Here is a 15000-nt window from a genome sequence, read left to right on the forward strand (position 1 = left end):
CCCCACCTGCCATGGGGGCCCCTGATTGGCCAAAAGTGAAAAAATTGCAAAATTGTGACATGATTCAATATTGAAAAATGTATCTATTGTGTTCGGTACAATTGGTAGATAAGTTATCCTTAATTTTCTAGGTCGTAATTATGACACTGTCTATGTGAAATAGTCGCAAAATTTGCCATCTTGGGGGCCCCACAGCTACTTGTAGCCTAGGGGCCCCAGGGCATCTTAATCCAGCCCTGTATGCAGCGCATACCAACTAGTAGAGTTCGGCAGTTGAACATTAGTAAACCATTAGTAAACCTCCCTCCTGACCGCTCATACTGCCGGCGTTGAACGTGTGGAAAGATGCGGAAGTAATTGACTTTGTATGGGAGAGCAGGCGGCAGAAGCGTTAAAAGCCGCAAACGTGTCTAGAGTCAAAAGTGTCAAAAGCCGAGGGTGTCAAAAGTTGAACTTCATCTAAAAATATGTAATGAGCTCGGCGGCGGCAGGCGGCAGCCAATGGAATGTTCACATTTTTCTAAACACGAGCTTCGGTTGGTCGAGATTCTTGGTCGAACGCTTCAGGTTGTATACTCATGAACGGCATGACGTTTTCCATGTGCGTTACGCCCATTTGTGGGGGAAAACAACCCATGCAAGTCAACTGGTGATGTTGGGGTTTAATAAACTAAAGATACGGACCTGTAGACTAGCGTTGTTCACGCGAAACATGCCGAAAACGTGTTGTGTTGCCGGCAACTAGAGGCAAATAGAGCCAAACAGCCGTGGCTGAAGCATGGACTGTGTTAATTTAGACAAGCCGATGTAGCATGTAAGTTGATGAGACATTCGGTTTGTTTTCACCCATAAAGGGGCGTGACGCACATTTACGAGCAAAATACCCGGATGGCCGTTCATGAGTATCTTTTGCTGCGTTCAACGCCCCTGTCCTGTGCTTTCCAGGCAGGAGTCAGCAGCGTTTTAGCTCTTTCAACGCCGACGGTGTGACCGCAGCATGAAGCCTCATGCAGATGCGAGGGCACTGAGCTATTGGCTACGCTTACGCTATTTTCTCAGACACCTCACGGAAGTGTATAAACAGCTCAGGATTTGAATAGGAAGTGCCACAGTCCACACTGTCATTCGATGGCGATTGCTCATGGCCACAACATTGAGCAATTGCAGACAACTCAGAAAAGGGTCTTAATATTCTAAACCAGTGCTTCTCAACAGGGGTGCCGTGGAAATGTGGTTGATGAATGAATTATGTAATATAATACATATTTGTCTAAGTTGATAAGTTAATGCTAGTCAGTGGAATCTTTCATCTGCCGTTAACGCACAATAAAGTAAATATAGGTCGCCTCAGTCAGCTGTAACTTCGAACGTAGGTTATGTGACGTCTCCAATCGAAGCTTGTGTGGTATCGGATGTGATGCCAATGCCATGTTACGGCTTGTTGGTTTGGGGTGCCTTGAAATTTTTCATGAATTGAAAGGGTGCCTCGCCTAAAAAAAGGTTGAGAAACACTGTTCTAAACAGTGCATGTATCATTTAATGGAGCACACAGTGTACGGTACATATCCTTCAATAGTGTAGCCTCTTTGCGCAGATGGACCGGCTGATGGGTAGACTGGGCGAAACCGACTGTTGACTCCATCAAACGGTCTGGCAAAAGTCAAGAGGAATCCATCTCCTTGGAGGGTGGGAGATGGTCTGATCTTACTCTGCCATTTAAATTCATTGGAGTTCCGAATTCAAATTAAAACCCATATTGTGCTTTATTAGCATGACTGTTATGATATGACGTCGCAAAAGCATACAAATAACAAAACAAAAGGGTGAATATAGTTACCTTAACCAATCAGTAACAGACTTTGCGGGTGAGTTCTGCGTCACCACTCTCAACTGTTTGCTGATTGGCTAAGCAGTGAGCGAACCAAGCTAGGAGGCTTTTGCCCGACTAGGTGCAGAGCCAAAATCTTTGGGTGGAGTACATACATGTAAGATGGTGTCGCCAGGCTAGCTGACGGGACCACTCACTCATTGCTAAAAACACTACGCTACATCATAACAACATTGCTATGACCAGAGGTGCATCTTGTCACCAGGCAAGGCAGGCAGCTGCTTGGGACCCCCGGCACTCTATATGTTGAAAAACAGCTCAATTTCAAACTATAATAGCGACAATTTGTTTCGAATGTTCATTCTTTTGGGTTTTTGCTTGGGGCCCCCTCTGACACTAGAATCGCCTCTGGTTATGACATTACAGAGAGCCTTAAGTGACGTAAGACTTGGTCATTACAATTTTGGTGACAGTAAGGCTATAACATGGGCTCTGCACAAAGGATTTAAAGGTTGTTGCAGGTAGATGGATCGCACTTATGTAGCTTGCACTGGTGCATGTGTCTGTGTGTGTGTGTGTGTGTGTGTGTGTGTGTGTGTGTGTGTGTGTGTGTGTGTGTGTGTGTGTGTGTGTGTGTGTGTGTGTGTGTGTGTGTGTGTGTGTGTGTGTGTGTGTGTGTACAAATATGTATCTGTGTATCTTAGGTGCATTCAAAACGTGTAAAAAGTCCCAAAAAAGCACATTTACGTGGGTGCAGAATATAAAAAAAATGCAGATATTCACTTTTTTTGGTGTGCAAATATTCCTTCTCTTTTTCCTCTGAGATGCATTCCCTAAATTCCTTCCTTTATCTCCAACTCTCCGAAAAGTCCACCGTTCGGTTCCACAGTAGCCAGAGATTTCAGTTCTTAGAAGACTGGGATAGAGAATGTTTCGGCTGGCTCTGACAGACAGCCAGCAGGGTCCCAGAGAGAGGAGGAGAGGACCCAGTCTGTGTGTGGGAATACCCCAGCTGGAGCTGTCTGTTCTGGGCAAGAGGCGGTGGCGTTGGCAGCCTCTCTCCTCCACTCCGGTCTGGTCTGGTCCAGGGCTGAATAGTATTGGTGGGGTGGCGTCCGCGCCAATGTCTTATCCTGAGCGTTTCGCTCGGTGCGTAATTCTAAGAGCAGTATAATGAAAAGGAAGAAAGGAGTCGAACACTGCAAAATCAAAAAATGTATTAAACAAAGCCGAAAAAAGTAAATAAAACGAACCGTCTGACCGTTACATGTCTGAAAATAGGGGTCCACGAGGGTGCGGGGCCCACCGATGAGTCAGTTCTGTGTCGCTACTTATGACGGGGGGGCTTGAAGCCAAAAGTGCCCGGGCCCTATTTCTCCTCCAGTTCAGCCCTGTTTTGTTCTGTCCTGTTCTGTTCGGGTCCTTCTGAGCCAGAGCGTGAGAACAGGCAGCTGGAGCTGTTTATTTTTAGCCTGCAGTGTCCTCCCCTTGGCCAGGAGTCATTCTGTTTAGGAGAACACACGCACACGCACACGCACACACACACGTACACAGTGCACACACACACACACACACACACACACACACACACACACACACACACACACACACACACACACACACACACACACACACACAGTGTCCTCCCCTAGGCCAGGAGTCATTCTGTTTAGGAGAACACGTGCGCACACACACACGCACGCACACGCACACACACACACACACGAACACACACACACACACACACACACACACACACACACACACACACACACACACACACACACACACACACACACACACACACACACACACACACAAATCATCTTACATAAAGACAAATAAAGGTGTGCACATACGTACTGTATGCACACAACGACAAATGGAAACACACACAATACCAGGACTTTAACCCCTTAATGCGCGCCGTACCTCCAGTGGCACGCTGTAATAGACATTGAAATGTAACTACCATAGAACTACAATAATATGACACAACACAGGCCCTTTAGTAATGCACCACGACTTGGTCATTACCATACTGGTAACAGCAATTGTATAAAGCCGCATCTTAAGGGGTTAATTCCATGAAATCAATCAAACAAGGAAAGAAGTACTTTCTAATCTTTGTTTCCTTGTGTTTACTTTATGTCTGTCCACAGCAGTGTAAGTATATTTATTGCCTGAAATCAAATGAGAACAAGTCTGACAGGCAGACAAAGATGTGTCCGTCTATGCACTGCCACCTTGTGGACACAGGAGGGAATTACATTGAAGAATGTGTTTCAGACGGACCGACCGTCAGACAGACAGATTATTAATGCCGCATGTGTCCTTGTCTTATCACTGCGCTAATTAGTCTCAAGACTTTCACAAGACAGACTGACGTGTTTTCCTCTCGCCTTGGTCATTTTAATGTCCACTACTACTAGGCTATGCATTGTACTAATGACAGATTGCAAAACAGGTCAGTTGAGAGGTTTTCAGTGACATTTCCAAACGCGCGCTGATGTGCTGGTAGCTCGTCGCTACCACTGATATTCGCACTAGCTCTATCAGATTCCTGTCGTGCGTGAGACACAGGTGCTTCATGGGCATTGTAGGCTCGCGAAATCGCATTGCATTGCATCTGTAGCAAAGACGGTCCGAGGAAAAAAACTACAAAATGCGGTGCCTCACCATTTAGAATAGTAACGGACCCGCTAGAATGGCTAGTGAACCTTCGGTATCTACTAGCCAAAGCCGATATTCACCCACATTTGGCTAGCTAGCGCCTGTTAGTGTCAAGCCCTGACACACACACACACACACACACACACACACACACAAACACACACACATGCCCGCCAACAGGGGGCTCAAAGGGGTATGTTGTCCCAGGCCCAGGGAGATAGGGGGCCCAGAATTGGGTCCCCATTGCATTGTATGTATTGTTGGGTAGAGGGCCCTTTCAGATGCGCCGAGATGCACAGAGTTGCACTGACTCGCTGCATATCCATCTGTCCCCAAACTAGAGCACATGAACTAGAAAAGAAAATAACACACACACACACACACACACACACACACACACACACAAAAACACACGTGCGCACGCACACGCACGCATGCACACACGTATATACTTTGTACATGCACACACACACACACACACACATGCACACACGCATGCATGCACACACACACACACACACACACACACACACACACACACACACACACACACACACACACACACACACACACACACACACACACACACACACGTACACACACTCTCTCTCTCTCTCACACACACACACAAACACACACACACATATGCAGTATTGCAAGCCCACTCCCACTAAAACAAACTCCCGTGCTGCTTGGGGAGGCTGCTTTGGCCTATTTCAGTTCAGTTCAGCTCAATATCTCTTCAGTCTTCATACTACAGCATATTAACTCTATACGCGTATGTGTACTGTATGTGTGTGTACAGCGCGGATGCATATGTGCATGCGTGCATGTGCATGCGTGCATGTGCGTGCGTGCGTGCGTGCGTGCATGCGTGCGTGCGTGTGTGTGAAGAACTTGGTAATTTCAAAGGTCAAAACAAAGTGTGGAGAGGCAGCCTTTAGCTCCTATGCTGCAAAGCTTTGGAACCAGCTTTCAAATGATGTACAAAAATGCACTTACTATTGATTGTTTTAAATCTATTCCTTTTTTGTGAAGCACATTGAATTGTATCTGTTTGTGAAATGCGCTATACAAATTATCTTGCCTTGCCTTTGTGTGTGTGTGTGTTTGCTTGCTTGTGTGCGTGTGTGCGTGCGTGCGCGTGTGTATTTGTGTGCATGTGCGTCCTTCCCCCAGGTGAGGGCGCTGTGCTCCTGGACGGCCAAGTCGGAGGGCCACCTGAGCTTCTCCCAGGGTGACATCATCTCGGTTCTGCAGAGACAGGAGACCTGGTGGCTCGGGGAACTGAACGGAACCCAGGGCTGGTTCCCCAAGACCTACGTCACCCTGCCAGTGGGAGAGGGGACCTCAGAGTGAGTTAAGATATTATTACATTAGGACCCATCAGTGTCTCTAAAGCTACGTTCACACACTCCGCTGCTAGTTACTAGCTTCTCGCTTCACTCACCTCGCCTACTCACCTCTCGCTCATGGCACGTTCGCTAAACGTTCCCGCGGCTTTAACTGCCAATGCAAAAGCGAGAATTACCGTACTCTGCATTTCAATTGGTTACTCGCTCATTCGCCTCGCTCGAACTTTAAATATTTTCAACTCGGAACCCGCCCACATCGCATTGCTTGTTCACTCCTCGCCTACTCGCCTACTCGTCTCGCTGGAATACATAGACATTCCATTGTCTTCATTCGCTGAGCGAGCAACTACTAGCAGCGACGTGTGTGAACGAGGCTTAACGGCTTGGCACTGGACTGTTTACACGGGTGACCCGGGTTTGTTCCCGGTCCGGATAATTTCCCGATTCTTCCCCATTTTCTCTCTCCCATCTCGTTTCCTGTCATCTGTCTAATAAATAGCATAATCCCCCCAACAATATGTATAAAAAAGATACAGATATGTAATACAGATACAGGTGTAATACAGTTATTACAGGTTATTGGTTATAGTCCCTGGAGCAGTGTTGAGGACAGGTGTCTTGCTCAAGGGCACTTCAGCAAAAGAGGGAGAAAGGGATTGGTAAGGGTGGGGATTGATTGTTTTAACATGCAATGTCTTGTGCTTTTCCATCCTTTTTTGTTGTTTGTTTTCTTTTTCAAATATCATGCTCACTTTATTTTTCTGAGTGTAACCTGTTGCATCTTTGAACTACGTGGCTTTTAACTTTTGTGGAAGAGTCAGCTGTGACTATATATGCTGACCCATTTGCTGTTGTACTACTTGCACAGCTGATTGTCAGCCTATCAGCTGTGGACTTTGTCTGATCAGCTGTAGAAGCTTTTAAAATGACCCACTCAATGTCATGTTCACACTTTGCCTGATGAAGACCTGAAGGTCGAAACGCTCCATTAAATAATTCACAGTAGACAAGCAGTGTCGCGGACTTTATTTCTTTTTCACCTGGATTTACTCTCATTGTCCTGCACCTGGCCCATCAAAAGGGTGGGATGTGCACACATCTACTCCTATGAAGGGTGGGGATTGAATCATGCAACCCAGTGATCTACATTCCAAGTCCCTAGCCATTACACCACGGCTTCCCCAAGTTATTGAAGCTTTAAAGGTGTACTGGCTAGTATCTTTAGTAGTTTAATTCCAGGATTCATGTTGCCCATTCACAAATGTTATGCTTTTCATGAATACTTGCCACCACCATCAAATTCGAAGCATTCATTATGACCCAGAAATAGATTTTAAATGCTATACTTTTATCATACTATTAACTATTAGTTAACTGTTAGCTAAAAATTCATTTTATGTTTTCCATATGTAATATTTCATTTATTTGTATGTGTCTTTTTTCATTTAGTCAGCTACAGTCTGCCGCCGATGAATCAGATTTTTCAGATGGCTGTCAGCTTGAAGGTAACCTCCCTCTCATCTGATTAGCATGTATACAGTACATTAAGTAATACAGTATACTTTATATGAAAGGTAACCTTTCTATAATAGAATCCATGTATTCGATACTGCTACATGTATGTAGTTTAAACAATAAGCCATGAGAGGCCAAGGGTTTGTGTTCGATAAATAATAACGTGCAAGGGGAGTTGTAGCACGACGCAAACAGGAGTGCTGTAAAACTGCCCTTAGCTCTTATAAACCAAACACAAACCCATGGACTCAAGTGGGTTATTGCTTATCTAACACTGTTGCACTGAACGGTTGACTACCTGTATTTCTTTAAAAAGTGCTGTAATAACAATTAATTCACCTCGTTCATTTAAGAAAGTGTCTGGTTACTGCAGCAACACTACTGGGCATGTGCGCGTTCATCGCACTGCCAGACACAAAGTTTGCTACAAAAACTCAGCAAGGCGACCTGTATACAGAAATGAAACGTCACACTGCAATCACACTGACACCCCAACCAGAAATCGTGCAAAGATATGCTCTTCCTGTCCTCTCTCTACTCCAACTGCTCCTCTGCACATTCTCTTTAACATCTTAAGAGCAGATTATAGTTCAGCAACGGTGCCCGTTGGTTCTGGTCGCTTATAGATCTGCGCACGAGGTCTCATATCGTTAGACACATTTGGCTACATAGCTACAAGGCTACAGTACAGTAGTCAGACTGCAGGCATTGTGCCGCGAGTGCTAAACTGATGTATTATTTGTTTGTTACTTACTAATTCAGTCATTGTAGCTTCATTTATTTACACACACTAGAAAGAAAGCGTTCGTATTTCACAGAATATTGACAGTTTGGCTCTCGTAAACTACCGGAGAGCTGTGCTGCCACGAGAACAAGGAAGTAGCGAGACGACCAATCACAGCGCCTTTTCTCTGCGACCTTTGTAACCGTCTGATGTGTAGTCAGGATTTTCTTGAGGCGCGCGAAGACAGTTGCAGAGCCTCTGCATGGTTGGGGGATGGGGTGGTCGCACACAGACGGTTGCAGAGGCTCTGCAACCGTCAACGCCAATAAGTATAAATTGGCCTTTAGATGTAAGTCTTTAACTTAGCCGTGCATAGAATCTTTGTTTGGTTTTCTGCTGACTATCTATCTGTTTAGTAGCTACTGTCCGGTGGAATTTGTGGTGCACCCAATCAAAGTTAATGGCTGACCTGTCTTGGCCAATGGCAGTTTGTGTGTTTCCCCTCACTCGTCCAATCAAACTTTGTGACCAACCTATGCCACCCAATCAGAATTTGTGACTGACCCCTCTCTCATCCAACATCCAATCAGAGTTAATGGCTGCCCCCTGTCTCCCCCAATCAGAGTTTGTGGCCCTGTACACGTACGAGAGCCCGGAGGCGGGGGACCTGACGTTCCGTGTGGGAGATTCCATCCTGGTGACGGAGAGGGAGGGGGAGTGGTGGAAGGGCTGCATCGGGGACCACACGGGCGTCTTCCCATCCAACTACGTCAAACCCAAAGACACCTGTGTAAGTGGACCTACGGCACCAACATACTGTGGCTTAGAGAGTTGTAACTCGTGTAGATAACAGGAATGTATGAATGAAGACAGGAAGGAAGGAAGGAGTTAAAGAAGGATGGATGGAAGGATGAAGGAAGGAAGGAAGGATGGTTTGCTAGAAGGAGTTAAAGAAGGAATTAAAGTAGGAAGAAAGGAATTAAGGAAGACATTAAGGAAAGAATGAATTATAGACAGATGAATGGATGGAAGGAATGGATGAAGGAAGGATGGAAGGAAAGAGTTAATGAAGGAAGGATGGAAGGAAGGAAGGAAGGAATATGCTGCTATAGCCTGAGTGAGGAAATGATTGAAGGAGAGGGGGAGTGGTGGAAGGGCTGCATTGGGGACCACACGGGCGTCTACCCATCCAACTACGTCAATACTAGAGTAACTTCATTGATCCCCGAGGGGGGAAATCCAATACTGTGGCTTAATCAGAGTTGTAACTTGTGTAGATAACTTGAATGTATGGATGGATGAATGGATGGATGGAAGAATGGCAGGTAGGAAGAATGATAGAAAGCGTTAAAGGGACACTGTGTGAGATTTTCAGTTGTTTATTTCCAGAATTCATGCTGCCCATTCACTAATGTTACCTTTTTCATGAATACTTACCACCACCATCAAATTCTAAGTATTCATTATGACTAGAAAAATTGCATTTTTCATACATGAAAAGGGGGATCTTCTCCATGGTCCGCCATTTTGAATTTCCAAAAATAGCCATTTTTAGCTGCAAAAATGACTCTACTTGGACCATACTAGTTAATATTTGTTTATTACTTAGTAAACATTCATGTAAAGAACAAATTTGGCCATAGGCAAACCAGTTTCAACGAGCAGCATTTGCAGTACCTTTTTGACCATTTCCTGCACAGTGCACCTTTAAAGAAGGAAGGACGGAATTAAAGAAAGATGGATGGGTGGAAGGAGTTAAAGGAGGAAGGAAGGATGGAAGGAATGAGTTAAGGAAGGATGGGAAGGAAGGAAGGAAGGAATATGCTGCTATAGCCTGAGTCATGATTGAAGGGGAGGGGAGTGGTGGAAGGGCTGCATGGGAGACCACACGAGCAGGCCCGCTGACAGGGGGGACAACCAGGCTTTTTGTCCCGGGCCCAGGAACAAGGGCCCTCATTAAGTTTGTGATTAATGGTTCTATATCATTTCAAAATAAGTTGGTTTGAGAGAGGGAGAATGCGCTATATTTGCATTAAATAAATTACGCAGATATTTTGCCTTTCCTGTCCTTAAAAATGGATCAAGGAGGAAGGGGGGCCCATTGATATTTTTTTGTCCCTGGCCCAGCCAAACCTGTCAGCGGCCCTGCACACGAGTATTCCACTCCAACTACATCAAGCTGCCATTTTTTTTTGCAGGCAAACAAACCTGGTGCCACAACTAAGAAACCTGGTAAGACATTTTTATTTTTCATTCAAACACACAGGATAATGGAAAAAAGGAGGTGCACACAAGGCTTGTGTGAAAAAGTGTATTAAAGCCGAAATTTAACAACTGAAGTCTGAGGTTTAACTGGAGAAACAGACATTTCGGCGCTAGTCCATTCTCAATGTCACATTTTGGGAGTACACGCACCAAGCAATACATGGGTTTTAAGTGCAGGCGCAGACGCCGACCTTTGTTGGTCTTTTGACATTCAAACTCACATGCATGCTGCTCACCCGCTTATGCACACACTTAGCATCTGTGCTTGCTGTTCTGTGTATTTCCTTGTGCGCGTATCTGCTAGTGAAATTAGGGTGAAATGACCACCTTTATTTAGCGATCCGTCAAGTAAAGTGTTAGCCTGTGTTGTTTATGAACAGACTCACTGCCTCAGCCCTTAAGCGGCGTACACACATAAAGCTAGCTTCGCTTGCTCGCCTACTCGCCACTCTTTCATGGAACGTTCGCTGAAAGTTCCCGCGGCTTTAACTGCCAATGAACAGGCGAGAAGTACCGAGCCCTGCATTTCAATTGGTTACTCACTTACTCACCTCGCTCGAAGATAAAATATTTTCAACTCGGGATCCGCCCACATCGCATCGCTTATACAGTACTCGCCTACTCGCCTGCGAGTCTCGATGGAACACATCGACATTCTATTGACTTAATTCGCTGAGAGAGTAACTACACAGTAAATTTGCCAGTGTTAATTTTGCAGTGTTAAGGCTTATTAACACTATTGGAGTAATTCCAACACCAAATGGAGTGAGATGCTCTCCAGTGTCAGTGACAAATGAAGTTGTTAAATTGTGTGGAGTTAGAAGTACTCCAGAGAGCCCCCGCCTCCTCGAGGTGATGGAGTTTGTCTGTGCCATTGTATGCTCCCCGAAACTGCTTTACTCTTTACAGTGTTAGCTTAACACTATAAATCTAACACCAGTGTTTAACACTGATCTGGAGCAGGACCAAAAAGACACTAGAACAGTGTTATTTTTAACTCTTTAAGTGTTATTTTAACACTATAACATGTACTGTGTAGTAGCTTTGTGTGTTCGGCCCTTATGCACTGAGCGAGTAACTACACAGTAAATTTGCCAGTGTTAATTTTGCAGTGTTAAGGCTTATTCACACTATTGGGGTAATTCCAACACCAAATGGAGTGAGATACTCTCCAGCGTCAGTGACAAATGAAGTTGTTAAATTGTGTGGAGCTAGAAGTACTCCAGAGAGCCCCCGCCTCCTGGAGGTGATGGAGTTTGTCTGTGCCATTGTATGCTCCCCGAAACTGCTTTACTCTTTATAGTGTTAGCTTAACACTATAAATCTAAGCCCAGTGTTTAACACTGATCTGGAGCAGGATCAAATAGACACTAGAACAGTGTTCATTTTAACTCTTTAAGTGTTATTTTAACACTATAACATGTACTGTGTAGTAGCTTTGTGTGTTCGGCCCTTATGCACTGAGCGAGTAACTACACAGTAAATTTGCCAGTGTTAATTTTGCAGTGTTAAGGCTTATTAACACTATTGGAGTAATTCCAACACCAAATGGAGTGAGACACTCTCCAGTGTCAGTGCTAAATGAAGTTGTTAAATTGTGTGGAGTTAGAAGTACTCCAGAGAGCCTCCGCCTCCTCGAGGTGATGGAGTTTGTCTTTGCCATTGTATGCTCCCCGAAACTGCTTTACTCTTTATAGTGTTAGCTTAACACTATAAATCTAACACCAGTGTTTAACACTGATCTGGAGCAGGACCAAATAGACACTAGAACAGTGTTAATTTTAACTCTTTAAGTGTTATTTTAACACTATAAAATGTACTGTGTAGTAGCTTTGTGTGTACGGCCCTTATGCGGTATATCCCTGTGCTGTTTGCCAGAGATTGTGCAGGTGACCGGTGTCTCTGAGGCCACCACGCCGGAGCAGCTGAGCCTGAGCCCCGGCCAGCTGATACTCGTGCTGGCCAAGAACTCCTCAGGATGGTGGCTCGGGGAACTGCAGGTCAGGCCTGCGTGTGTGTGTGTGTGTGTGTGTGTGTGTGTGTGTGTGTGTGTGTGTGTGTGTGTGTGTGTGTGTGTGTGTGTGTGTGTGTGTGTGTGTGTGTGTGTGTGTGCGTCTGTGTCTGTGTCTGTGTGTCTGTGTCTGTGTCTGTGTCTGTGTCTGTGTCTGTGTGTCTGAGTGAGTGTGTCTGTCTGTCTGTCTGTCTGTCTGTCTGTCTCTGTCTCTTTCTAGGTCTGTCTCTGTCTGGTCTCTCTATCTCTCTCTCTCTCTCTCTCTCTCTCTCTCTCTCTCTCTCTCTCTCTCTCTCTCTCTCTCTCTCTCTCTCTCTCTCTCTCGTTTCTGTTGTTAATATTCCCCAAACATGTTTTTAAGAATGAAGAAACAAGTTTGCCAATTGTCTCTTCCCTGGTGCTGACTAATTAATGAATCGGTGTCTAGCAGTCCAAAAATGAGAATTGTCAATATTAATAATACTTAAAACATTTTTAACAAAGCCACCACAGAAATTTGCGTATGTGTTAATGTGTGTGTGTGTGTGTGTGTGTGTGTGTGTGTGTGTGTGTGTGTGTGAACATGTTTACCCCCTCCACAGGCGCGGGGCAAGAAGCGCCAGAGAGGCTGGTTTCCCTCTGCCAACATCAAGGTGCTGGGCACCAATAGCGGCAAGTCCACTCCTGCCCCACAGCCAAGTAAGCACCGCTAACATGTGCAGTAGTGTTTCTCAACGGGGCGGTACAACCCCCCAGGGGGCGTTGGGGAGCGCTAGGGGGGGCGTTGAGAAGGATCCAGCTGAATTGGATTGGGGCTTAGTTACCATTGAGTTGCATTAGTCTATTTTATTTTTCAATATTAAGGGGGAAGCAAAGAAAGCTCCCGCACACTGTTCACATTTGCATGGTTTAAAGTGGAAATGAAGCAGTGACCTAATATAGGGGTCTATAACACCAGTAAGACAAGCCAGCAAATATATATTTTTTTGAAGTCTGAAATTTAAGCCGTTAATAAAAAAATAAAGCACAAACACGTAACGTTTCTGTTAACGTTTCCAGCCAACAGCGGGTGACGTCACGCGAATGGTAGTGTCCTATTCCTAATGCTGTTATGATAGTAGTGAATTAAACATTTGGGACTTGCGTGGCTGATTATTAGCTTATTTGCTTAACCCAAATGAAGCAAGAATACGTGTTTGGGTGGGACAGAACAAATATGAGGCATGAAGGCAGACAAGACATCCCATCACATGAACCACAGGTAAACAAGCAGCTTTTTTTTTGCTAAGGTGACAAGTCGCTAACAAATTTTGGTATGAGCCAACATGATCACTATAGTAGTCATAATCGTGCGATGTCGTGCAATGTTGCAGTTCCCTACCTTCATCTTCCGATGATTTCGCCAACATTTTCCAAGCACCTGAATTAGGCTACTTTGACATCTCCGTGCCCACGTTTATCGGTGTTATCCAGTCAACAATAATCCAAGGCAACAACGCTATTCCAGCCAGTTTGAGGATGCATCCGCGACTTCAATAACATAATAGTTTACTACAATAGATGCAGCTACTTTAAGCATGCCATAACTTCATGTAGGCCATGATAGTTTAACGTGTCATTTCCCGTGGCATCAACTTCAAATCCCCAAAGCTCCTCCAACTCCGAGAGCGAGACGAGAGAGGGGATGGGATAGCCACACACACAGGCTGCGTCCCTTCCCTTCACAAAGATTTCCAAACTTCCGCCAATTTTGCAAGTTATTTTCTATTACTGAATTGAACCACATAGCCAACTTAAAGACATGGGCTTTCAGATTAGCGTCCAACAATGCAGGAAAAAGACGTTATTGGTGACGGTCTGTCACTACAAACCTATGAGATCGAGCAGCCCCAGTCCGGACTCCTGTCCTATGGTGGATGTAATGGGTGGATGGCTGCAGCTATCCCACCATGCTCGTAGCAAAGGCTTTTTGACACAAAGTGATAATGACACTTGGCATTTCTCTTTCATCTGATAGTAGGTATATAACATAGAAAACCCAGGGACAATGTAAAATGAACCCCTCGTCCTTCTTCAATTTTACTGCCACGATTAGAGTCAGTTAGCGCTGTAGTTAGCACACGCTAACGTTAAGTGAATGGAAGGCTACATTAGCCACCAAGTTCTACCATTCGCGTTACGTAGGCGGCGAACATGTCATTTTTCAGCAAAACTACTTAAAAGTGCAGTTCAACGAACATCCATTCGTTTATGAAAATAAATAAGCCGCCAAAAAATGATAATAGTTGTCAGTGCTTCATTTCCACTTTAATGCAACGTTTCGGTGTACTGACCTTCTTCAAGCAATTCAAAAAGTTTTTGAATTGCTTGAAGAAGGTCGAGGGGGCGTTGGGAGGCATATGATGAGTTCAAGGGGGCGTTCAAAAAAGGTTGAGAACCACTGATTTAGAGGCATCCGTAACTGTACGGACAGACAGACAGCAGTTGAAGAGCTAAAACGTTGCAGAGTCCCGTCTGGAAAGCACAGATCAGGGCCGATGAACGGGGCAAAATGATTCAATTTGAAATGCTCTATCCGGGAACTCAACTCTGCCGCCTTATGGACACAAGAGGGAATCACAATTCAGAAAAGCGTCACGGAGGGACGGAC

The 15000-nt window shown here is 45.0% G+C and overlaps 1 protein-coding gene across 1 annotated transcript in view; it reads left to right on the plus strand.

The window, feature by feature from the left end:
• itsn2a (intersectin 2a) overlaps positions 1–15000 on the plus strand; it is a 135755-nt gene that overhangs the window by 87011 nt on the left and 33744 nt on the right. The window contains exons 22-27 of the mRNA XM_063222197.1: positions 5681–5856; positions 7306–7361; positions 8719–8885; positions 10294–10327; positions 12239–12360; positions 12953–13049. Coding sequence (XP_063078267.1) covers positions 5681–5856; positions 7306–7361; positions 8719–8885; positions 10294–10327; positions 12239–12360; positions 12953–13049 — 652 coding nt within the window. The remainder of the gene's footprint in view (positions 1–5680; positions 5857–7305; positions 7362–8718; positions 8886–10293; positions 10328–12238; positions 12361–12952; positions 13050–15000) is intronic.

This window comes from Engraulis encrasicolus, chromosome 18, assembly GCF_034702125.1.
Source record: "Engraulis encrasicolus isolate BLACKSEA-1 chromosome 18, IST_EnEncr_1.0, whole genome shotgun sequence".
In the NCBI taxonomy this organism is placed as follows: domain Eukaryota; kingdom Metazoa; phylum Chordata; class Actinopteri; order Clupeiformes; family Engraulidae; genus Engraulis; species Engraulis encrasicolus.